The sequence below is a fragment of the Hypanus sabinus genome, chromosome 25 (genome assembly GCF_030144855.1).
Source record: "Hypanus sabinus isolate sHypSab1 chromosome 25, sHypSab1.hap1, whole genome shotgun sequence".
Classification (NCBI taxonomy): domain Eukaryota; kingdom Metazoa; phylum Chordata; class Chondrichthyes; order Myliobatiformes; family Dasyatidae; genus Hypanus; species Hypanus sabinus.
Window position 1 is genome coordinate 3,771,709 of NC_082730.1, and position 26,423 is coordinate 3,798,131.

A 26,423-nucleotide genomic window follows, 5' to 3' on the forward strand; every position below is an offset into this window, starting at 1 on the left:
TAACTTACATGGCAGCTTTGAAGGGTTTACGGCTGGTAAGGATCAGGCCATGGAGCTTCCATTCTGCCGTGAATTCTCACCTGCCAAATGGATAATTTCACACTTTTCTGGATTGAACCCCATCTGCCACTTGTCACATCACCAATCTTTGTGTCATCTGCAAACTTACAAACTCACCCTTTCACTTCCTCATCTAAGTTATTTATAATAAATTTTCTCACTGCTGATCTGTAGCTTTCTTGCTGCAAACATATCTCCTCCCATTCTGACACGAAAAACCAGTAGGGAAGGAAGAACCCTTCGAGTAAGTGAAGTCTCATTTGCCGTCTCTCCCGTCCTCGATTGAATTCATCCCTTCCTCGTTCTGAGACCCAGGTTTGGCAACATTCTCCACCGGTTCTTGAAGAAAGATGGATGTAGTGTCCCTGTTCAGCTGTTTCTGGTTGACTCTCTCCATCATCATCCGTGAGTTATATTCTGAGCAACTTACTGTGTTTCACTTCTCTTTCTATCCCCTGAACAAACAGAGCAGGGAAAGAGGTTTCATAAGTGGAGATGATACTGCAGCATGGATTTAGGAATCCATTGCTCCAACAATGAGGAAGGATGTTGTCGAAGGCTTTTCAAATGAGGTCATGTGGAGAGAATTTCTTGTGTCTATACAGCTTCCAGCAGTCAAAGTGACAATTGTACAGAGACAGAACTACAGGATGTGGGTCAGATCTAAAATAGATACTTGTCATCTGTACTCACTCAGGAGATTTTTGTAGAAGCAGATTTCAGGGAGGTTGTTGGTGAAACTGTATAACACAGGATCTGGCAGATCAGACCTCTTTCACCTCAGATGGTTGAAGAAGTTTGGTGTGACCCCCAAAATCCCAAGAACTTTCTACAGGGGCAGAATTGAGAGCATCCTGACTGGCTGCATCACTGCCTGTTTTGGGAACTGTACTTCCCTCAATCGTGGGACTTTGTAAAGTGTGGTGCGTTCAGCCCAGCGCAGTTGTAGATGGTAACTTCCCACTATTCAGGACATTTACAAGGACAGGTGTGTAAAAAGGGCCCAAAGCACCCCAAACCACAAACGGTTCCGGCTGCTTCCATCTGAGAAGCGGTACCGCAGCATAAAAGACAGGTACAACAGGCTCCGGGACAGCTTCTTCCAGCAGGCCATCAGACTGATTAACTCAAGTAGCCACATCTGGGTTTCTATGCTATATTTCCTATCCTGTTCTGCATACTATTTATTACAAATTATTATAAATTGAACATTGCACATTTAGACAGGGACATTACGTAAAGATTTTTACTCCTCATGCATGTAAGTGATAAAGTTGATTCATTTCAATTCAATTCAATATTTGTTGGGGTTTTTGGTCACAGATCAGCTGCAGATTATTGAAGGACAATAAATGTCATACCCGTCTTCAATGATAGCAGTGATAAACCTGAGGCTAACGTCAATGGTAAAGGACTTATTGAATAAAAGAGAGATTAATGTCTTAGAGAGGGAGAATTTATTCAAAATGTGTCAACATGGCTTAATTAAGGAAGATTCTGTCTGTAGAATTTAATGGAGTGTTTTGAAGGGGAGCAAACTGTATTGATTCAGACAGTGTGGTTGACGTAAGTGAGGTTGTCTAAAGTAAGACCTTTGAAATGGGAGAGTGGACTGAAAGGTCAGAGTTCACAGGATCCAGAACGAGTTGGCAATTTGAATTTGATTGAGTTTATTTCTTACACCCTTCACATACATGAGGAGTAAAAATGTACAATGTGCAGAGATGACACCAAATTACTGACGGTGAGGGGAACAGTGGATTCCCTCACAAGTTGATGTTGATCAGCTGTTAAGGTGGGCAAATACAGATAGAATCTAATCCTGGTAAAGATGTGATAATAGCTTTGGGGAACTGAACAGGGAAGGACATTCACCATGAATGGGACGACCCTCGACCCTCGGTATTATAGAGGAACAGGGGATTCTTGGTGTACAAGTCCAAGAATCGCCAAATTTGACAGCAGTCAGATATGGTGATGAGAGTGGATTTGGCATTCCTGCCTTCATTATGTAGGACACAGACAAGAGTTACACCATTATGTTGCAACGTTACAAAACACAGGTAGTACAAGTTCGGCATATAGTGTACAGCCTTGAAGGATGTGATGGCACTGGAAAGGAAGCAGAAGAAATTCTTGGATTTTTGAATGGAAGATTTCAGTGATAAGGGGAACTAAATACTTGTGCGATTTCCTCGGAGTGAAGGGGACTATGGGGAGATATTGTAGCCATGGTGGCGTCCGTTAGTCTTGCGAGACCATGGATCTGCACCTGGAATGGTTTCCAGGGCGCAGGCCTGGGAAAGGTTGTATGGAAGACCGGCAATTAACCATGCAGCATGTCTCCCTCTCCACGACACCGATGTTGTCCAAGGGAAGGGCAAGGGCCGATACAGCTTGGCACCAGTGTTGTCACAGGAGTTGCCAGAACAAGGTTGAAGGCAATGTCGGACTGCATTAGGGACTCCAGTTCCGAACTTGTCCTCAGGGTTTACTCCCGACGCCCTTCCCATGAGTGGTATGGCCGCAAGGCAGCGGAGGTTTGAAACCAGAGTTTTCCCTCTCTTTGATGGACTGCCTTCCCAGGCTGACGAGCTCTATCTACCCGAAGCACTGGTTTAAAGGCACCAGGACCTGCCTTTGCCCCTTCTCCTGTCAGTAGAAATGGTTCTGCTGGGCTTAGAGACTAAGCCACATGAGAAGGCCAAGAGTTGGACTTGATTGTCTGAGGCTATTTGAGGTGCATGCCCCGATGGGCACTCCTCGGCTTGACGACCTTGACAACCTTATTGTAGCCATGTAACTAATGATAAATAATGTGAATATGTGAGATGGAAGGTGTTATGAATGTACCACAGTTCTGAGGGGCCGAAGGGTGAGGGGTAGCCCCCTCCTTTGTGAGAATTGCAAGATCACTATTGAGTCCATTCAGGAGACCCAGGAAATGAGAGAAAGACATGCAGAATTTACAAAGATTGGAATGTGACCTGGCCTCCGAGAGGCGGACCCATTGATACCGGTTATTGTCTCTTGGAGACCGACTTGTGTATTGCATCATGTACGATGCATCGAAGCCCCCAGGCAATGAACCGAGGGGGTTGGTGGAGGGATTGCATCATCTCAACCTGATTGACATCTGAGACCCTGTGAGTCAGGATAAAAGAGGGGCTGGGGGACAGCCCCTCCAGACGCACCAGAAGAAACGCTAGCAATCCCGTAATAGCAAAAGCCAGTGGGAAGGCCACGTGCATTCATTTCCATTTGCCCCGGAATTGGTGTGCCTTGACCACGGAAGAACGGTTTTTAGCTAACAACGGGGAAATCAACTCCCAACGACTCTCGAAGGATTGACATCATAAAAGGACTGAGCAAGTTTTAACCAGTCTTTCTCTCAAACCAAAACGCTGCAGCTTGAACGAAATAGAAGTGACTTTTATATTTCCGTCGGACAATACATTATCCCCTAGACAACGATAGAGCTATTCCTTATTGATTATCATTATACCTGCGCTGTTAGATTTAGTATTGATGACATATATTATCTGTATGTTTGCATTGATAATATTTTGTGTATTTTTATCAATAAATACTGTTAAAAATAGTACCATCAGACTTCAACGGACCTCTCTATCTTTGCTGGTAAGTGACCCAGTTACGGGGTACGTAACAAAGGTATGTTTCTTTCCACAGTAGAGGCATCTGAAAGCAGACGGCATGTATTTATGTTAAGGGTAAAGATTTTTAGAGGGTCATAGAGTCATAGAACTCTACAACACAGAAACAGGCCCTTTGGTCCATCTAGTTTGTTCCAATCCTTTAGACTGCTTTGACCCATCAACTTGTATATAGACCATAGACCTCCAAACCCCTCCTGTCCATGTCCTTACTCAAATTACTCTTAAATGTTGAAATGGATTCTGCATCCAACACTTGTGCTATCAGCTCATTCTACTCTCTCAACACAATGAGTGAAGAAGTTTTCCTCATGTTCCCCTTAAACGTTTCACCTTTCTCACTTAATCCATGACCTACAGAGATCCAGTTTACCACATTGACATTCAGATTGTTGATATAGAAGACAAACGACAATGGACCCAGCACTGATTCCTGCAGCCCATCATGAGACACAGACCTCCACTCAGAGAGGAACCATCTGCTACAATTATCTGTCTTCTCTCTTGAAGCCAATGTCTAATCCAATTTACTACCTCATCTTGAATGCCAAGTGACTCATCCTTTTTGACCAACCTCCCATGCGGGACCTTGTCAAATACTTTGCTAAGGTCTATGTGGACATCAATGGCCTTGCCTTCATCAACTTTCCTCGTAACTTCCTCACAAAACTCTGCAAGTTTGGTTAGACATGACATGCCATACACAAAGGTATGTGGACTACACCCAGTCAGATCCTGTCTATCCAAATACTTACCAATCTGGTCTCTTGGAACACAGTGCTTTCCAATAACGTCCCCACTACTGATTCCAGGTTCACTGGCCTGCAATTCCCTGGCTTGCTCTTAGAGTTTTTCTTAAACAACAGAACAACATGAGCTGTACTCCAATTCTCTGTCTAAGAATGTTTAAATTACCTCTGCTGGGGCCTCTGCAGTTTCTGCACTTGCCTCCCAGAGGGTAAGACAGAACACGTTGTAATGTCTTGGGAACTTATCCAGCCTAATTTTCTCAAGGCAGCAAAGACGTCCTCCACTGTAATCTGAAGAGTGTCCATGACCTTGCTCTTTGCCTCACATCTATGTGACCATTCCCCAAATAAATTGTTTATGCAAAAAATTCAGTGAAGTTCGCCCCCATTTCTTTCAGTTCCACACATCGATTACCACTCAGGTCTCCCAGAGGACCAATTTTGTCACTTGCAAGCCTCTTGCACTTAATCTATCTGTAGAATCCTTCAGAATTCACCTTTTCCTGGAGCCTGGACTGCTGAACCAACCTCATGTCTTGTTTTTTTAACCCTGCTGATTTCCTGCTTTCATGACCCCTTGCATTGTTATGCTCCTCAAGTACCTCATTGGTCCTGTCTGCCTATATATGCTTTGCACATTCTTTTCCTTAAACAGGGCCTCAACATATTTCAAAGCAAAGTTCCCTAAATGTGTTATACTTGTCTTTTAATCTGACAGGAACATACAAACACTATACTCTCAAAATTTCCCCTTTGAAGCCCTCCTACTTCCCAAGTACATTTTGCCAGAGAGCAAACCCTCCCAATCCACAGTTGCCACATTCTTACTGATATCATCAACAATGGCCTTTCTCCAATTTAGAATCTCAACCTGAGACCGACCTTTTCCATAATTACCATGAAACTAATGGCAATATGATTACCAGATGCAAAGAGTTCCCTTGCACTAACTTCTGTCACCAGCCCTGTTTCACTCCCTAATCGGATATCTAGTAACAAAATCTAGTGCAACTGTAAAAAAACCCAATTTCCCTCGGGTTCAATAAAGTATGTCTGTCTGTCTGTAGTGTCACACTCTCTAGTTGAGAATTCTATGCACTGATTGAGGAAACTTTCCTGAACACATTTGAAACTCCTTTCCATCCAGCCCTTGTAGAAAATGGAAGCTCTAGTCAATATGTGGAAAGTTCAAATCACAATCACAACTTTGTGTTCCTTACAACTGTCTGCAATCTCTACAAATTTACTCCTCTATATCCCGAGGACTGTTGGGTGGTCTCTGATGTAATGCCATTAACATAGTCATACTTTTCTTATTCTTAAGTTCTACCCATAAAGATTCGCTGCATGAGATCTCCGATCTGTCCGGACTGAGCACTATTGTGACATTTTCCCTGACTAGAAATGTCTCCCCCTATAATCACTCACGCTCCATCACATCTGAAACAAAGGAACCCCAGAACATTAAGCAGTTACTCCTGCCACTCCTGTAACCAAGTCTCAGTAAAGGCTACGATGTCATTATTCCACATGTTGATTCATGCCCTCAGCTTATTTGCCTTTTCTACAATACTCCTTACATTGAAATATATTCAGCTCTGAACACTGGTCCCACCATGCTCGTCCATTTGATTCTTAACTTTGTATGTAGGCTTCACATCTTTCTCCACCACCATTCCACTCTTTGCTCTGGCAGTCTAGCTCCCATCCCTCTACAAGACTAGTTTGAACCCCAGCTCTTGCAGCACTGGCGATCACTCCCACTAGAGTAATAATCCCCTTTCTGGATTAGATCCAAACCATTCCATTTTTTTTTTACAGGTCTCATCTTTCTTGAAAGAGAAACCAATGATCCCAAATTCTGAAGCCCTCCAATGTGTTAAACTGTCTGATCTTCCTGTTTCTGGCACATGGCACAGGTAGCAATCCTGAGATCAAAAACTGATCCTTTATCTTAGCAACTGAACTCACTTTGCAGAACCATGTCACTCTTCCTATCCAATGTCATTGCAACCAACATGGACAATGACCTCTGACTGCTCAACCTCCCACTTAATAATGCTGTGGACATGATGAGAGACAACCCTGACCTTGGCAACATGGAGGCAACAAACCATTGCGGAACACAAAAAAGTGCTGGTGGAATACAGCAGGCTAGGCAGCATCTATAGGAAGAATAAAGTTGACATTTCGGGCCAAGACCCTTCGTCAGGACTAACTGAAAGAAAAGTAGTAAGAGATATGAAAGTAGGAGGGGAAGGGGGAAATCCAAAATTATTAGAGAAGACAGGAGGGGGAGGGATGAAGCTAAGAGCTGGAAAGTTGATTGGCAAAAGGGATACAGAGCTAGAGAAGGGAAAGGATCATGGGACGGGAGGCCTAGGGAGAAAGAAAGGGGGAGGGGAGCACCAGAGGGAGATGGAGAACAGGCAAGAAGTGATTGTGAGAAGAGCAGAAAGAGAAAAAGAGAGAAAAAATGGGGGGAAATAATCAATCAATAAATAAATAAGGGGTGGGGTAAGAAGGGGAGGAGGGGCATTAACTGAAGTTAAAGAAATCAATATTCATACCATTAGGTCGGAGGCTACCCAGATGGAATATAAGGTGTTGTTCCTCCAACCTCAGTGTGGCTTCATCTTGTCAGTAGAGAAGGCCATGGATAGACATATCAGAATGGCAATGTGACGTGGAATTGAAATGTGTGGCCACTGGGAGGTCCTGCTTTCTCTGGCAGACAGAGCGTAGGTGTTCAGCAAAATAGTCTCTGAGTCTGCTTCGGGTCTCAGCAGTATATAGAAGACCGCAGCAGGACTTCTGCCCTTCTCACAATCATTCCTTGCCTGCTCTCCATCTCCCTCTGGTGCTCCCCTCCCCCTTTCTTTCTCCCTCGGCCTCCTGTCCCATGATCCTTCCTCTTCTCCAGCTGTGTATTCCTTTTGCCAGTCAACCTTCTAGCTCTTGGCTTCATCCCACCCGTCCTGTCCTCTATCATTTTTGGATCTCCCACTCCCCCTCCCACTTTCAAATCTCTTACTATCTTTTCTTTCAGTTAGTCCTGAAGAAGGGTCTCAGCCCAAACCACGACTGTACTTCGTTCTATAGACGTTGCCTGGCCTGCTGCATTCCACCAGCATTTTGTGTGTGTTGCTTGAATTTCCAGCATCTGCAGATTTCCTCATGTTTGCATTTTTAAAACCATTGAGGAACCTCATTCTCATCAACAGTCCCTCCTTTCTGTTCCTCTAATCAACGAAGCCCCTAACACTGTAGCTTGCCTCTTCTGAGTCATAGAGCCCTACTCAGTGCCAGAGACCTGACCACCATGGCTTTCCTCTGCCAGGTAAACCCCTTCTCCAAAGTATCCAAAGTGAGGCACCTGTTGGTGAGGGGATCAGCCTCAGGGGGACTCTGCACTCGCCCCCTATCCTTCTGTCCCTTCCTGACGGCCATCCACTAGGATGTATCATACACCTTGGGTGCAACTACCTCTCTGAATGTCCTGTCTCTCTTTCCATCAGCATCCTGAAACACCCAATGTTCTTTCAGTTCCAGCTCCAACTCCTTAACACGTCTGTTCGAAGCTGAAGCTGGATGCACTTCTTACATCTCTGGTTGCCAAGGACACTGGAAGTGCGCCTGCCTTCACCCACCCTGCAAGAAAAGGAATCCACTATCCCGACTGACATCCCCACTGTTCTAAATGTACCTACACTTCTCATCACTGAATCCTTAATGAATCAAAGCCTCCACTCACTCCTCCAACACTGGCCCACTCATATAATTGATGTTCGACTTAAACCTAACAAATTTTATTGGACCTTCCAAAGAGCCAAATTATGCACAATCCAATGTCTCTTTGGTGCAGAGTGACCCTGCTTGCTTCTTTTAACATTGGTCTCACTCTATGCAATCCAGTGTCTCCTTGAGTCTATGGCATGTAGTGATGTGCCGAATGCTCACGTACGCTTCTTTGAAACTGTCTAACCCTCTACGCAATCCTGTTCTCCTCGGGACTGTGGCATGTAAAAGGGGACATATAGGAAAAAGCTTGTCACTTAGAGGAGGGTTGAAAGCTGGAACACACTGCCTGAGGGGGTGGTGCAGACCCAAACTCTCTAAACATTTAAGAACCTTTGCACATGGACTTTAATTTCTGAGGTCCAGCAGGCAAGAAATGGGATTAGATAGATTGTCGAGAATGCTCCAAGACTTCCTCACAGCTGATCCATTTCCCCATCAACCTCAATCTCTTGCATTCTCCACATAACCTTTCATGACCGGACTAATCAAGAACCTATCAACCTCTGTCTTATACATTACCAGTGACTTGGCCCCCACAGCTGCCTGGAGGAATGAATTCTGCAGATTCATCATTCTCTGGCTAAAGAACTTCCTCCTTTCTAAATGTATATCCTTCTATTCTAAGAATACGTACACAACACTGGAAGAACTCAGCAGGCCAGGCAGCATCCGTGAGAAAAGAATAGCTACTATTTCTCATAGATGCTGCCTGACCTGCTGAGTTCTTCTAGAGTTGTGTACGTATGCTTTAATCCACAGCATCTGCAGTTGTATTTTTGTGCTTTTATTCTAAGGCTGTGTCATCTGGTCTTTGATTCCCCGACCACTGGAAATATCATCTCAAAATATTCCCTGTTGACACCTTTCACCATTCAATAGGTTTCAATAAGATCCCCCTTGTCCTTCTGAATTCCAGTAAGTACAGGACGAGAGACATCAAATGCTTACCAGAAAACGCTCACTTCATTCTCAATCTTTCCCTCCTGCCAATCAGCTACTGCTCAATCCATTGCCTCATACTGCCTCTGGGAGATTTCTTCATTGGGATGTATATATACTCCAACTTCCAATTTCCTCTCAGAAACTCCAGCCACTGTTGCTCTGCTGTCATCCCTGTGAGAGACCCTTCCAAGCAATTTCAGCCAGTTCCTCTCTCACGCCTCTATAATTCCCGTTACTCCACTGTAATACTGATTCATCTGACTTCAGCTTCTCCCTCTCAAATTGCAGGGTGAATTCTATTATATTCTGATCACTGCTCCCGAAGGAGTTCTGTACCTTAAGCTCTCTATCAATTCTGGTTCAGTGCACAATGTCCAATCCAGAATACCCCAGTGGACTCAACCAGAAACTGCCCTAAAAAAACATTTTGTAGGTATTCTACAAACTCCTCCTCATGTTCCAGCACCAACCTGATTTTCCCAATGAAAGTCCATATTGAAATTCCTCATGATTGTTGTAACATTGCCCTTTTGACGTGCATTTTCCATCTCCCATGGTAATCTGTAGCTCACAGCTTTGCTGCTGTTTGGAGGCCTGTATATCAGGATCTTTCTACCCTTGCAGTTTCTTTGCTCTACCCAAAATGATTCTACACTTTCCACTATATTATACCACCTCTCTCTAATGACGTGATTTCAGTTTATAACAACAGAGCCCCCCCCCCACCCCCTCTGCCTAACGCCTGTCCTTTCGACACAATGTGTGCTGGGATGTTCAGCTCGCAGTTGTAATCTTCGTTCAGCCGGGATTCAGTGATGCCCACAACACCATACATGACAATCTCTAACTGTGTTGCAAGTTCATCTACCCTATTCCATGTACTCTGTGAATTCAAATATAACACCTCCAGTCCTGTATTCATCATGATTCTGTGTCTTTTTAACATTGCAACTCATCGTTCACAGTGTCTGTGAATCTCAACCCCTCTGCTCAGAGAAACCCCTCCTTCCCATTTACTCAACTCAGGCCCCTCGTTATTTTACACCCTCCATTGCCTCCTACTCGAAATCCCCTGTTCCAAGCAAAAACAACCCAAACTCTCTGATCTTTCCTCTCAATAATAATGTTCCAATCCCTGCAGCAGCTTCGTAAATTCCCCCTTCACCCTCTCCAAGAGTGACCCTGTCTGTCCTGGGATGTCGTGAACATCCTCGTCTCAGTGTCGAACTGTGTTCAAACTGCGGTTGGCCACCGTTCCAGCATCCCGTCCCGATCTCATACTCCCTGTGTCTCAGCTAAAGAAAGCAATTTGTCTGTTTAACCCCTTATTCACCTGTCCAGTAAAATTAATGAACAGGATACATACACAAAGTCCCCTCTGTCCCTCCACCTTACTCGCACCCTCAGTCAGGCATTGACTCAGCCTCACTACACTGGGACCATGAGTTCTGCTCTGGAGACGGGCAGTCAGTGGGGTTCAATAAACAGGGAGATACACAGTATCTGCCCTCACCCATTAATTAGGGGTGTTTCAGGAACCAGTGAAAGCCGGGCCCCTCTGTGGTGTCTCCCTCACTGTACACCTCCAGTCATACTGTTTAATTTATCCCGTGTTCACTCACAGATTTTCACCCATTCCCAAACAATCTCCACCCACCCTATTTTCTGGATTGGGTCCCATTTGACATCTTCATGTCCCAGACACCCCCTCCCCTCCCCCCCAACATGGCTGCAGGCTGTAACTTTCTCCCTCAGGGCTGGTTGCAGAGAGTCTTCACTCAGTTCCCCACCCCCACGGGCTCACTGTGTGATGTCCGATCTGTGGGCCAGCTCTCTCACAGGGCTGGGAGACAGACGATGGGCCGTATGGCCTGTTGCTATATCTGTGATTCTCACAGCTCTGAATCCTTCACCAGTCACTGAGCTCATCTGCTGACTGTCTCCTCTTGTCTCCTCAGCTGGGACGGGGGCTTCCCCGACCACTGTGAACGGAGCTCGGGGACGGTCGGTATCCTTATCTCCTGGGATCCCAGTCAGACCGGACATTGCTGATGTTGATTGGTATCAGGTATCAACCAGAATCATGATAGTGAAGTACTCGAAGAGGAGCGTTACCTACTTCGGTACCGAGGAGTACAAGCGACGGATAACTCTTCATCTCGGGGACTTCAGTCTGGAAATCCGTGATCTACGGAGAGAGGACTCCGGTGATTATGAGGTGATGCTTACAAAAGATTCAGGAGCTGAAAATAAATCAACAGTGCGACTGGAGGTGTACGGTGAGTAAAACACTGCGGAGGGGCCCGGGTTTCACCAGTTCCTGAAACACTCCTAATTAATGGGTGAGGGCAGATCCTGTGTGTTCCCCTGTTCACTGAACCCCACTCCACCACACTCCGGGGCGACTCGAGTAGCAGCAGAACTCTCAATGGATACGATTAAACATTCCCGTTTCAGCCTGTTACAGCGAAAAAGCACAACTGCTCCCAAGGCCAGTACAATGAACAAGGATGTCTCAATTAATTTAAACAAACTATCGCTGCTTAAAACCGACAGAGACAAACACAGTCTGTGGTCGGAAGTGCCCTCGGGAAAAACCTCGGAGGAAGCGTGAGTGAAGATCAGGATTACAAATGTGATTAAGGAAACGGGGTTTTAAACTCCCCATATCGACGGTCTTGCTAGTGAGTCTCTGGTGAATAAAATCGATGATCTCAGAGCCAGGGTGCTGAATCAGAGGGACAGTAGGACCGCGTGTGTCCTTTGTATCACGGAATCCTGGTTAACCCCTCCAGTACCGGATGCAGCGAGCCAAATCGACAGTCCCTCAAAAGCAGAGGTGGCGGAGTATGCCTCATGATCAATTCTTCTTGGTGCACAAATGTATCAGTGCTGTCCCAATTCTGCTCTCCATTCCTGGAATGTCTAGCAGCAAAATGCCGTCCTTTTCACCTACCACAGATGTTCTCCGGGGTCATTCTGGTAACAGTTTACATTCCACCTCAGGCCAATGTCAAGCAGGCTTTAGATGATCTGAGCAATGGGATCAACATACACGATACAGCGCACCCTAACGCCTTCACCATCGTTTTGGGAGATTTTAACACGGCCAGTCTGAAAATAAATCACTACGCAATTACCATCAACAGCGAACTTGTATCACCAAAGGAAACAACGCACTGGACCATTGTTACACCACCATCCAGAACGCCTCCCGTGTCATTCCACATCCTCCCTCGGCAAGTCTGATCACCTGGCTGTACTTCTACTCCCTGAGCACAGGCAGAGACTGAAGACTGAAGCACCAGCAGTGAGGACCAAGAAAGTTTGGACAAGGGAAGCACAGGAGCACCTACAGGACTGCTGTGAATGGGTAACTGGACTGTATTCAGGGATTCATCTCTGAATCTGGATATGTATGCTGCAGTTGTTACCGACTGCATTAAAACCTCTGCAAGTGAGTGTGTGCCTACAAAGACGTACATTCCCAAAAAGCTGTGGATGAACCAGGAGGTACGTCATCTGCTGAAGGCTAGATCTGTGCATTTAAGTCTGGCAACCCAGGCCTGCACCAGAAAACCAGGTATGATTTACAGAGGGTTAATACAAGGGAGAAGAGACAATTTCCAATGAGGTTGGAGGTGATATCAGACGCACGGCAACTCTGTCAGAGACTGCAAGACATTACTTCCTACAAAGAGAAACCCATATGCTTCATGACCAGATGAAATCAACGTCTTCTATGCCCACTTCGAAAGGGAGAACAAAACTACAGCTGTGAAGATCCCTGCTGCACGTGATGACACTGTAATCTCTGTTTCAGAGACCAATGTTAGGCTGTCTTTAAAGAGAGTGAACCCTCGCAAGGCAGAAGGTCCCGATGGAGTACCTGGTAAGGCTCTGAAAACCTGTGCCAACCAACTAGTGGGAGTAGTCAAGGACATTTTCAACTTCTCACTGCTACGAGCAGAAGTTCCCAATTGCTTCAAAAAGGCAACAATTATACCAGTGTCAAAGAAGAATAATGTGGGCTGCCTTAATGACTATCCCCAGGTAGCACTCACATCGTCAGTGATGAAATGCTTTGAGAGATTGGTTATGAATAGACTGAATTCTTGCCTCAACAAGGACCTGGACCCATTGCAATTTGCCGATTGTCTCAACAGGACAACGGCAGATGTAATCTCCATGGCTCTTCACATGGCTTCAGACCACCTGGACAACACAAACACCTACATCAGGATGATGTTCACCATTTAATACAATCATTTCCACAATCCACATTGAGAAGTTACAGAACCTGGGCCTCTGTACCTCCCTCTGCAATTGGATCCTCAACTTCCTAACTGGAAAACCAGTCTGTGCGATTGGTGATAACATATCCTCCTCGCTGACAATCAACACTGATGCACCTCAGGGGTGTGTGCTTAACCCACTGCTCTACACTGTGTATACACGTGACTGTGGGGCTAGTCATAGCTCAAATGCCATCTACAAACTTGCTGATGATACAACCATTGTTGGTAGAATCTCAGGTGGTGATGAGGGAGCGTACAGGAGTGAGATATGCCAATTAGTGGAATGGTGCCGCAGCACAAATCTGGCATTCAACGTCAGTAAGACGAAAGAGCTGATTGTGGACTTCAGAAAGGATAAGACGAAGGAACACATACCAATCCTCATAGAGGGATCAGAAGTGGAGAGAGTGAGCAGTTTCAAGTTCCTGGGTGTCAAGATTTCTGAGGATCTAACCTGGTCCCAACATATTGATACACTCATAAAGAAGGGAAGACAGCGGCTATACTTTATTAGGAACTTGAAGAATTTTGGCACGTCAACAAATACACTCAAAGACTTATGTAGTTGTATCATAGAAAGCATTCTGACTGGTGGCATCACTGCCTGGTCTGGAGGGACTACTGCACAGGACCAAAAGAAGTTGTGGAAAGTTGTAAATCTAGTCAGCTCCATCTTGGGCACTAGCCTACAAAGTACCCAGGACATATTTAGGGAGCGGTGTCTCAGAAAGGCAGTGTCCATTCTTAAGCACCCCCAGCACCCAGGGCATGCCCTTTTCTCACTGTTACTCTCAGGTAGGAAGTACAGAAGCCTGAAGGCTCACACTCAGTGATTCAGGAACAGCTTCTTCCCCTCTGCCATCTGATTCCTAAATGGACGTTGAAGCTTTGGACACTACCTCACTTTTTTAATATACAATATTTCTGATTTTGCAGATTTTTAATCTATTCAGTATACGTAATTGATTTACTTGTTTATTTATTGTTTACATAGAATAGAATTTATTTATTATGTTTTAGTTTCTTTATTATTGTTATTATTATTTTTCTCTCTCTGCTTTATCATGTGTTGCATTGAACTGCTGTCACTAAGTTACCAAATTCCTCATCACATGCTGGTGATACTAAACCTGATTCTGACTCTAACTGTCCATATCCAGAGCTGGGCTCAGGGTCCCAGTGTAGTGAGACTGAGTCGGTGAGAGTCTGGGACACACACTCACCACCTCCCCAGAGACTGGACCAGAGGCTCTGAAGGATTCACTGACAAAGACCAAGAGGCTCTGAGTCAGGAGGAGCTGAGCGCACAGGGAGTAGGGAATGAGAGGGAGAGGTTGATGGGGTAGGAGGGGTTTCTGGTGTTGTTGGGCTCAGTGGTATAGACCATATGATAAAGAATCAGAATTAGGTCTTTCAACCCATTGATTCTGCCTCATCATTCAATCACAGCTGATTTATTACTTCTCTTTCCCCCATTCTCCTGCCTTATCTGTAACCTTTCATGCCCTGACTGATATAGAACCCATGAACTTTTACTTCAAATATACCAAATGATGTCCTCCACAGCATTCTGTTACAATGAATTCCACACATTCACAACACTCTGCTACAGAAATTCCCTCTCACCTCTGCTCTAAATGGATGTGCTTCTATTCAAAGTCTGTGTCCCCGATCCTAGACTCTCTGACTACAAGAAACAACTTCTCCACATCCACTCTAACAAGGTTTTTCAACAGTGGAAAGCATTCAATGAGATTCCTCCGACTCATACTGCTAAATTCCATTCAGTACAGACCCAGAGCCATTCAATGCTCCTCATTTGTTAACCCTTTCATTCCTAAATCAAATCCTGAGAACCTCCTCTGGACCGTCTCCAGTGCCAGCATATCATTTCTTCGAATAAGGGTCCCAGAACTGCTCCCAATACTCCAAGTGCAGTCTGACCAATGTCTAATGAAGCCTCAGGATTTCATCCTTATCAGTGTTCTGTATCTGTGGGTCACAGTTCAACAGATCCCACTGTAACTTGGTCAAAGGCCTGGTCTGCCATGTACATGGACTCCAGATATTCCATAGGAGTCTCAAAGCGCTGGTTGATAATTGCCCAGACTGAGGTCTGATCTCAGCAAGGTGCTTATTCCTCAGGATCATGGACTTGATATATTCCATCTCTTTCTCTGGGCATTGCTTGTTCTTTGCCCAGACTGAGGTCTGAGCTCGGCAAGAAGTTTATTCCTCAATGTTCATGGTGTGCTGTGCTGAGTGAGACCCTATGTATTCATTACACTGAATATAGTGTCCCAGTGATTGACACAGTACACAGACACAACCACACACTTGGAAATCAAAGGCTGAGGGAGATGGAGGATTATGTTGGAGACATGAAGCCTGTGACCCAGGGTGTGCTGTAGGGAACAGTGCTTTGACTCTTACAGTATTGATCTGCATACAAGGTGTGAGAGGTAACTGTACACAGGCATGAAACTTGGTGGAGTTTTAGATCCGAGTGTACAGGAAAACATTGAACAGCTGGTAAGCCAGGCAGAGCAATGGTAGATGGAATTTAATCCTGATAAGTGTGATGTGTGGCAGACTGGAAATGGGCACGATGCTCCCAGGATGATCTGATCCAGAGTGGAGTTTTCAACAAACTCAGAGGAAACTGGGAATAGATAGAACAGAATGGGACTTTATTGTCATTGCTCTGGACAACGAGACTGTGGTGTCACTCCTGTCCATGCAAAATTGATATTTACATACAATGCATGTGGTACAGTTTAATTTTTAAGAAGATAAATTAATTTATTTTAATTCCCATATTTACATGTAACAAGTAACTTTGATAGTCCATAACACTCAAAGGTCATTGTTTCAGGACACTGGAGCAGGGATCCAATCACAGAGCCAGTACTGTGTACACAGTGATATCAATTGAGTAACAGATTCGGAGGTGCAAACAAAGTCGGTGTCAAAGTTCAGAGATCAAAACATCCAGAGAAATCCAAAAACCAGAATCAGAAAACAGGTAGATTCGATATTTAGATAGACAGAGTACAGATATGAATGCTGGAAAGGCTCAGGAAAATTTACTGGCAAAAATTGACAACTAACAGGTGAAAACACACTGAGTATAAACAGAGAGGCAGATTATAGGTGGAGCACAATGAGACACGGGTGGCAGTAATAATGAGAAACAGGTGAGAGACGGAGTACTCTGATACAGGTGGCAGGGTAGAGCAGGAGTGGAGACAGGAGCACATGGCAATACAAAACCACAGACTGACAGCTAGGGGGAAACATACAAAAAGACAGAGTTCAACTGGAGGTACTGACACATTGACAAACCGGGATGTAGTATTACTCAGCTGTACAATAGCCCTCGTGAAGAAGTTGTTTTTCACTTTTACTGTCTTGGCTGAGAAGTTTCTGTATCTCCAGCTCGATGGCAGGAGATTGAATGGTGTCTGGGATGGGACGGGTCTCTAACGATGTTGTGAGTGCAACACAGGTATTGAGAGTTGTAGATTGTCTCCAGATCCAGTCGTTGAGTCCCAGCGATGTGGAGCCTTTCCAATCACCTGTGCTCTGTGAGCTGTCTTGCTGCAGCAGCATCTACAGGGTTAACAATGTGCCACTGTCCTATTTAAATAAATTTCTAATGATCACATGATCCCGCTTTCCATTAAAAACTTAAAAGTACTGCAGGTCTACACCATCAGCGAGTTGCTCACTGGCAGAGAAATGCTGCTACCTGAGCTGATGGAGGCCTACAGTCTAATAGTGAATAGCCGTCTTGTTATTGCAAAACCCTTTTGAACGTTGTTAATATGGTGGGCCACAAGTTCGATTCACTGATTTATCGGAGGGGAGCAGGGTGTATGTTGGCAGAACCACATGACCTGGCTCGTAGCAAGATCCAGGCCTCAAGCCATGGTGTCAGCTGTTTGCAGCTGCCAGGAGAGAGGTGTTGAAGCCGGTGTGGTCCATAGGGGGCGGTGTGGTGCAAAGTCCGGGACAGAGTCGGTGCTGCCCTTCCTGAGCTTCACTTGGCAGAAGACAAGCTCTGTTGTTGTTGACTGCAGATCCTGGTGGCACTCAATGGACTCAGGGTCTCAAGCCGTGGGGTTGACTGATTTACTGTGTAAATGCTTGCATTGTGTTTTCCACCTTGACCCTGGAGAAACACTGTTTCTTTTGGCTGGATTGATGTAAGCTCAAATGACAATTAAGCTTGAAATGAATTGAATCTTTGGGGCAGATTAGCTCTCTTTGAGCACCTTGGGTAGTGCAGTCACTGTTGTGTCTTCTCTACTATCGTTGTTGTGTTGATGGACCAAGAGAGCTCCTCGGTGATGTTCATCCACAAAAGCTTGAAAATGGAGACCATTTCCACTACTTCGCCACTTGTGAATAGTGGGGCTTGTTTGGTTCCTCTTGCCTTCATGAAGTACAAAACTGAAAGAAAGGAGGGTTTATTTGCAAGGAGACACATTTCTGAGTGGACAGTGGAAGATACTGGGTGTGAGGATGATAGACTGAAGGGGTCTGTGACAGAGAGTGACTTAATCAGTCCAATTGAGAACTTCCTCCTTACCCCATTCACTCACCCAGTTTGACTGGTGCAGACATGTCTGTCAACTTCTTGAACATTTATGAGGCTCCAACTGACCTGGGTGAAGAAGACTCTCCCAAGTGGAGGGTCAGTGTATAGAGATCACTGACAAGTCCCTTGTCTCCCTGTCTTCACTCAGATTTTCTCATCTCTCTGTGATTGGTCCTACAGTATATTTGCCATGTTGTCTGTGATCCTGCATTAATTGGTGGTGTCGGTGTTAAAAACAACATCATATTGATACTCATACATGAGATTCAGCAGATGCTGGAAGTCCAGAGCAACACACACAGAATGCTGAAGGAACTCTGCAGCTCAGGCAGCGTCTACGGAGAGGAAGACCCTTCTTCAGAATTGGAATTGAAGGGAGAATACCGCAGATAAAAAGATGGGGGTGTGTGGTCAGGGATGGTGGACTCGCTAGAGGAGATCAGTGAAGCGAGGTGTGCGGGAAAGGTAAGGAGCTGGAGAAGAATGATTCTGATAGGAGAGGAAACCAGACCATGGGAGAAAGGGAAGAAGGAGGAACACCAGGGGGAGGTGACAGGTGGGTAAGGAAAAGACATAATAGGCTAGAGTGGGGAATGGAAGACACAGTAAGCCAAATGACTTACTGTGTCAGATCCAGCCCCAGTTCTATAGTTCCGGTTATTCCTGTGGCCATGTCACCTTTCAGGATGTTGGCTTGAGAAAATGGACAGAAAAGCCCTGGATAACTGAATATGACAATTGAGGTCTGAGTGAAAGCAGTAGCTGGAGGTGTTGGTCCTTCAGCCTCTATGATATCTGGGCAGCTGTGTTCCTCCTGAAGGCTGAGAGGGTCGTGTCCCTGACCCGGATCTGATGGATTACGGGTGGTGGGGGTGGGGGATCCTGTTGCTGGCCGTCCCACTGGAGGCTTTTGCAGAGAGGGTCACCATTCCTAACGTCCGACCCTTGTTGCTGGTGAGGTCCTCCTCTCCCAGCTGTCTCCTCTGGGGGAGTGGTGTGTTTGGTGATTCCCCCCAAATCCCCTCAGACTTGAGGAGAACTTCCTCCACCGTGCTTTTCCTTCCCAGCACCAGCTGTTTGTGCACCTAGAATGGGAGGAAGTCACTGGGGAGCATGCTCACTCCAAATCAAATCAAATCAAATCAGATCAGGATTAGTTACCATTCAAACCATACATAGAAACAGCTGAAGAGAGAGTTCCTCTGGGGCCATGGGACAAAACATTCAAATTACAAAGCAAACTGCTAAGTAGCAATGAACACTCAAAATAGCAAGGAACATAACTTAAATTAGCTTGCAAAGAAGCATACTGACTGGAATCATAAAACATACATAGTCAAAGCCCCTGAGTGACAATGTCCGGAAATCGATGGTACCGTCTCCCGGCAGTGTGCAGACTCATGCCATCCAGCCTGTCATTCCACCACATGGACATGGACGGGGAGTAACAATGGGAGAGATCAGGCCCGGCCAGCCACAGACACCATGCTGGACTGATTCCTTATCTCTCACCTGGTCTGCAACAACAGGCAAGCTCGAGGCTTGAGGCCTCGTCCTCGCTACAACTTTCCCTTTACACTGGGGTCCTGGGGTGGAGAGTATTGCACAGAGCAGTACCATGCAACAGATTCCTAAGACAGTTTACGGGCACCCGCGCTGTTTTCCCTTTCTATGGCTGGGATGAATCTGTGTATCAGTCTGTGGGTCTCCTCCAGTTTTGGCTCCATTTCAGCCTCACACTCCTGAACTTCAGGCACCCAAAGTGCGAGTGGTGGTGGGTTGTTCAGGGGATCTCCTGGTCCGTTTGCTGGTGTCCTTCCCAAGTTGCCTTTTCAAGGTTCCAGGGAGTGGGCAGTCGAGGGCTCTGCAGAATCCAACTGTCACACTTCGAACTGGCCACCAGAGGGAGGCAGAGATGAGAAGGCCAAACCACTTCCTGCCCATCTTCCTGTTCAGCTCATTCTTAGTTCATTGTTAATCACCTGTGCCTTATATTTGTTTTCTTATTTTAATGTCTGGTCTTTTGTTTCATTGTTCAGTCTGAGAATCCTTTTGATTGGTTTGCCGTCCATTGCCATATTAATCTGTCTCTGCTTTCAGTGAGGATGAATCTTTCGCCCCAGATCCCAGCACTGTCTCTGTGACTGACTCCCCATTCTGACTCTTGTTTCCCCACTCAGAATGTGCCACATCACCAGATTGGAATTAACTTCCTGGTTCCACCCCGATCTGTGTGTTAATGAGTTGCTCTGTGGTGGAGAGGATGTGTACCCAGGATGTGAATGGTGCCAGTTTCACTCTGGACCAGCAGAAAGTCCCAGTTGGGGTCTGGGCCGATCACAGTCCCAGGGCTGCTGTACTTGGACCAGATTCAGGCTGGTCTGGATGGGACACACTCAGGTGTTGAAGGGAGATTGGGACCAGTTACCATAGTGACAATAGTTATGAACTGGAGAGAACTGCTGGGATACAGAACCATAAATAGGATTCTGGGGATTTCTTATGGAAAAGTGCGGGTTGTGGTTGGGAAAGAGGGAGCAGAAACGTGGGAACTTCCTCCAGCAGGAACTGACTGAACTGAATGCTGAAGGAAGGGTTAAACAAGTGGGTGGAAATTATTTGTGATTGGCTTAAATCATATTTGGGACTGTCAGAGACAGTGGGGTGATCGAGTGTTCATAAAGATCTCCTTTACTCATCTTTCGTCTCTTCATCCAAACCTCAGAACTAGTGTCAGGAACAAACATCACAGTTCTGAAATTCACTGGGACCTGTGAGCTCACCCTGACCTGCTCTGTGACCTCTGGTGACAACACCAGCTTCAGATGGCTGAGGGGAGGAGAAGCTGTGGTGAACGACACAACCCATCATCTCTGGGGACACGGAGAGACACTGAAGATTCATCACACCACAGAGAGCGGAGCTGTAGTGTACAAATGTGAGGCCAGGAATCTCGTCAGTGTGAACACAGCTCAGATCCGGTTGGAGGATGTGTGTAAACTGGACAAGTCTGGTGAGTGTCGGAGCAAGAATTGGAATTATAATGTTCAAAGTAAATTCATTATGGAAGTACAAATATGTCACAATATACAACCCTGAGATTCATTGTCTTGCAGCATTCTAAATAAATACATAATAGAATAATAACCGTAATAGAGTCAGTGAGAGAATGCACCAACTGGGTGTTCAACTAGTGTGTAAAAGAGAACAAACTGTGCAAATACAAAGTGAAAGCAACAGAAATAATAGCAATAAATGAGTAATAAATATCGAGAACATGAGATGAGTCCTTGTCTGTGAGTTCATAGGTTGTGGGAACTGTTCAGTGATGGGGCAAGTGAAGTTTAGTGAAGTTATCCCCTTTGTTTCAGGAGCCTTGGTGGCTGAGGCATAGTGACTGTTCCTGAACCTGGTGTTGTGAGTCCTCAGGCTCCTGTACCTTCTTCCTGATGGCAGCAGCAAGAAGTTTGTGTGACAGTGGATGTGGTGATCCCTGATAATGGGTGCTGCTTTCCAGCAACAGTGCCCTGTGTAGATGTGCTCAATGGTAGGGAAGACTTTACCCATGATGGACTGAACCATATGCACTAAGATTATGAGTAGGAGAAGGTGGTGTTTCCCTGACCAGAATTGTCTGTAATGAGACACTAGCATAATTCATTATCGAACTTGTAGCTCGGCAGGGTATGATTGGACTTAGAGAGTTTGATTTGTATTGAATCCCTGCCCAGGATGTGTATGATGGGATAGTGATGTCCATGGGTATGTGATGTTGGTCAATGTTGGGAGTGTGGGGCTGGAGATGGCCTGGTACCGTCTCTAATTTGTGATCCTCTCTTCCTCCAGCCGAGAGAAGCTGTCTCTGTGGATGTTGGCTGAGGGCCACAGTCATTGCCGTCCTGCTCCTGATTCTCCTCTTAGTTACAGTCGCCGTACACGTCATCAGTGAGAACTGTTTTTGTGTTTCCAGTGAGAATCTGTTGTTCTGAAGGGTGGTATCAACAGTGAGGGGTGGATTCAGACCGGTGTTTAAAACCCCCGTTTCGGTCTCTCAATCCCACCCACCTTGTGACTCTGATTCCCATCCACCTCAGCTGTCCCAGGTCTCTCAATCTCTCCCCCCCCCCCTCACTTCACTGCTTCACTGAATCCCTCTTGTCCCAGACTCTGCACTCTTCATCTTTCACTCCTCGTTTAATCTGACCGAGTATAACAGGGTCCAAGGGTGTGGGATAAAGACAGGGAGGGTGGAATGTGGAGACTGGGAACATGTGGATATGCAGTTCTAAAGAGGAAGATATGAAATTAGGGAAGGGGGAGGTGTGAAGTCCAGGACGATGTGAGATACAAACCACAAGGGGGGATGTGGACACTTGAGACTTTTCATCGAGACTGGGAAAGGGAGAGAGGATTTTCTTCCGGATAAGCCAAGAGAGACCACGTGACAATGCCCTCTGCAGTGAGGGGTCCTAGTGTGATGAGAAAGTAATTGAAACCTCTGACCCCTCACAGGGTGCACTGACCTCTCTCCTCTGACCCCACAGGCTCCCGCCCAGGCACCGGAGCAGAAGCCAGACTTCACAAGGCTGCATGACTCCCTGTCACCTCTTCCCTTCGCCCCATCCCCATCATCCTCTTCCTCTCCACTCCTCCATCTTCATTACTATCTTCCCCTTCCTTCTCTCTCCCTACATACCTCTCCTGTCCCCTGTTCTGCCCTCCCACCACTACACACAGATGGGTGGGTAGGTTGAATGGAAGGCAGAGGGGATGAGGAATGGGGTACGGAGGGAGGAAGGCAGAGGGACAGTTGGGGTTAGACAGTGGAGGAAGGAATGTAAAAGGACAGAGGGAAGGAGAGGAGGCAGGAGAGTTGAGAGGAGGGAAAGGTATGGAGTGTGGATGGGGAGAGGTGTGAGGATACTAGGAGTAATCGAAGGGGCAAGAGAAGGAGAGCATGGAAGACAGGGAGGGAAGGGGAGGGAGAGAAGAATATACTGGGGGGGTTAGCACAGACAGTAGGCAGAGTGAGGGAAGACAGGAGGCAGAGAAAGGAGTGGGTTTGTCTGGGAATCACAGGGAATATGAGGTGATAAGAGGCAGGGACCTGGAGCATAGCAGGTGAGACACAGTCAGAGGATGACAGGGATCAGGGGTAGGTGGGAGACAGAGTGGGGCAGTTGGGCCGATGGGTGGATTTGGAGATGGTAGGTAAGAGGAAGGACAAATAAAGGAGTGGGATTTGAGGGTGGTGAGATAAAGGGACAGTAAACTGAAACCAGTAGGGGAAGTACGATGCAGGATTAGGACCGGGGGGGGGGGGGGGGGAGCCTGTGCCTGCCCACTTATTTCGGGAAACTATGGAACCATTCCTTGCAAGAACAGGAACTACAAACCCTTTCCCAAAGGATGGCACAACATCCCAGCAGCTGCCAAGCAACACTGATCGATCTATGGAGAGACAGGAATCTGCCGATGCTGGAATCTGAAGCAACAGACAATCTGCTGGAGGAACTTGACGGGTCAGGCAGCATTTGTGGAGGGAAACAGACTGTCAACATTTCGAGTCACGACCCTTCACTGGACTGATAGAGGGAGAATGTTCAGTATAAAGAGAGAATGGGAGGAAGAGATGACGTGTGGATGCGGATTATTGGATGGTAGGCAGAACAAAGCGAGGAGAAGTGAAATAGTGAAAAAGCTGGGAGGTGAGAGGTGGAGTGAGCAGAGGAGAATAGAGTGGGTGGGGACCTAGTGGGAGAAGTGTGTAGGTGATGAGCAGATGGAGAAAGAGAAAGAGGGAAATAAATGGATTGTTAGGTGGCAGCGAGGTGTGGGAGGAACTGGGAAGATTAGGTGGGAGAAAGAACAGGAACAGAGGGGGAGCAGTTTATCTGAGATTGGGGAATTCAATCATGTACATGACATTGGGTTGTAGACTAGCCAGTCGGAATACAAGGTCTTGTTTCGCCAGTTGTGTTTGGCCTCATCCTGGCAGAGGAAGAGGCGAAGGACATCCATGTCATTATTGGAATGGAGACAGGAATTGAAATTGCTCAAATCTATGAGCTCCAGTTGGCATTGGTGGTTGGATTGCTGGGTCTCACCAACGCAGAGAAGCTGACTGCTTCAGACAAGGTCAGAGGAGGGGCATGTGAATGTCTGCCTCATCTGGAAGGTGATGAGGGAGGGAGGAGATGTAAGGACTATTGTTACACCTCCTACAATCATAGAGCAGTCTCTGGGGAGTGGAGAGGTGAGCGAGGTGGAGAATCATGGAGGGAGTGATTGATTTGGAAATCCGCAAGATGTCAGGGAATTGGGGAAGTGAGGTTAGTGTAGGATTCACATTGCAGTTGGCACAAGTGGTAAGTGACATGCTGCATACCTGGGCTGGTTGAATGTAAGAACTCCCTCTCACTTCTGCCTTGGTCGAGAGAAAGTGAGTTGAGATGTACAAGAGAGGAGACGTGGGTGAAGGTGCCTCTGACAGAGTGTTGGTGGGGGGGGGGGGGGGCAGAGCAGTTCTTCATGAAGAAGGATCACAGACATCCTGCAGTGTAAGGCCTCATCTCAACTACAGTTGAAATCCAGAAACTGTGACGAAGCAATGGAGTCCGAACAAGGGACATGGTGGGAGGATGTGTGGTCTAGGTAGTTATGTGAATAAGTAAGGTTGAAGGAAATGTCTCCGGAGATGGAGGCAGTGATCAAGAAAGGGGAGAATGGTGTCGGAAATAGAACAGGGGAATTTGAAGGGTGGGCGGGGGTGGAAGTTAGCTTAGGCATCAATGAAATTGCGTTCCAGATGGGTGCAGGAATTGTCACCCGTGCAGTCATCAATAGAAGAGTTGGGGAGCGATATCTGGGTAGGTTTGGAAATTCATATAGCCAGAGAAAAGGCAGCCACAGTTAGGGCCAATTCCAGTGCCTGTGGCTGCACAGTTGATCTCCAGTAAGTGGGAGGAAACGGCGCTGGTGGAGGAGGGTGTTAGTCGAGGAGAACCATTTGGACCTGTGTTTTCGAAAGAACTGGAAAGGCCTTAAGCCTTCCTGATGGGGGATGTCAGTCCAGGGTGAAGGTGAGGCAGCGGAGGGCAGGGATTCCGAAGTTGTTGGAATGGTGGGTGTGGTAAACCATGTATACCTGTCTGGACACACCCCCCTGCTGACTGCTCCTGTGGCTCCTCCCACAGACCCCTGTATAAAGGTGATTGGGGGACTGCTCCTCCCTCAGTCTCTGACATGTCATGCTCCTTTTTCGCTGTTAATAAAAGCCTATCGTTCACTTCCAGTCTCCGAGATTTAGTGATGGTGCATCAGCGAGGTATGCTGAATGCGGTGGGTCTGTGCTGGTCTTCACATTTTCTCTGTAAATGCCACACCTCTCTAAACCTGAATAAAGCAAACTATCAGAGGCATGAGCTGTGAGCCGTCTCTGGTAAAGTGGGAAACGACTTTCAAAACAACTTTAAAATGTACAACCAGATGTTAAATTTAGCATTGTGATGTTGATTTTCGTAGACTTCAGGTGCAATACATTGGATAGTGGTGTTTGACAAATGTCGAATCTGATAATAATCAAATATTTAAATACTCCATGTCGTTTCTGTAGCAGTTACATTTCATTGTGCATTCTGTCGCGCAAGAGCTTCTGCAGATGTTGGGAATATTCAGACCAGAGCTCTGTCAAGGGTCCCGCCTCTCACCCACCGCACGACCGGGATACTCAGATTTGGAGGTTGAAGGCACCTCTCTCCTTGGTCCGTGCCTCGCCGCATGGCCGGAGGAGTTTGAAGGCTCCCGCTGCTTCCCGCTTGAGTCGGCTACGTGCCCACGCTGCCACCGTGCAGGTCAATATGGAGACGATATTCCTGGGCCGACTGAGGGTCTTTTCCTCAGCCTCGTGTCGGTCCTCATTGTCGTAGGGCAGAGAAGAGGACAGCTGCTGGAATCTGCCGGAGGAGCTCAACGCCTGCGCTTGCCGCTCCGTGTCAAATCCCATCGAGGAATGGCTGCTTTAGAGAGGTTGTGCTGCTCTCTCCGCTGGGGCGGGGGGGGTTGGTGACACCTTCCCTCACTGCTCCCCTTCTGTCCTTTCTGACTGTACATTATATTGGTTTCCTTCACTTTCCTGTCTTTTCTTTCTTGTGGATGAATGGTGGGTAGGTGATCTGTTAATTTTTGTGTGAGAGAGAGGTTGGGAGTTCGGTACTACTGTGGCTGTTCGTTTCTGCGAATGAGGGGTTCGGGGACTGTTATTGGGGCAGTTTTTGTGAGTGAGGGGCCTGTGGAC

The 26,423-nt window shown here is 46.5% G+C and overlaps 1 protein-coding gene across 3 annotated transcripts; it reads left to right on the plus strand.

Moving 5' to 3' along the window:
* The first annotated feature begins 295 nt into the window (after positions 1–295).
* Positions 296–25,415, plus strand: LOC132380943 (SLAM family member 5-like). 3 transcript variants are annotated; one of them, XM_059949925.1, is made up of 5 exons: positions 296–465; positions 11,185–11,505; positions 20,853–21,140; positions 21,974–22,072; positions 22,672–25,415. In XM_059949925.1, exons 1-5 carry the CDS (start codon positions 411–413, stop codon positions 22,719–22,721), a joined length of 813 nt encoding a protein of 270 aa, XP_059805908.1. In that variant the 5' UTR covers positions 296–410; the 3' UTR covers positions 22,722–25,415. The 3 variants fall into 3 exon arrangements, with proteins under 3 accessions (XP_059805908.1, XP_059805909.1, XP_059805910.1); XM_059949926.1 differs by lacking the exon at positions 21,974–22,072; XM_059949927.1 differs by lacking the exons at positions 21,974–22,072; positions 22,672–25,415 and adding an exon at positions 21,499–21,932.
* Positions 25,416–26,423: the final 1,008 nt, after the last annotated feature.

Excerpts from the sequence above, each read along its gene's own strand:
- LOC132380943 (XM_059949925.1), top strand. The coding sequence starts at position 411 with ATGGATGTAGTGTCCCTGTTCAGCTGTTTCTGGTTGACTCTCTCCATC. Across the intron at positions 11,506-20,852 it reads AGTGCGACTGGAGGTGTACG|AACTAGTGTCAGGAACAAAC; the intron begins GTGAGTAAAACA and ends TCCAAACCTCAG. Across the intron at positions 22,073-22,671 it reads AGTCGCCGTACACGTCATCA|GCTCCCGCCCAGGCACCGGA; the intron begins GTGAGAACTGTT and ends CTGACCCCACAG.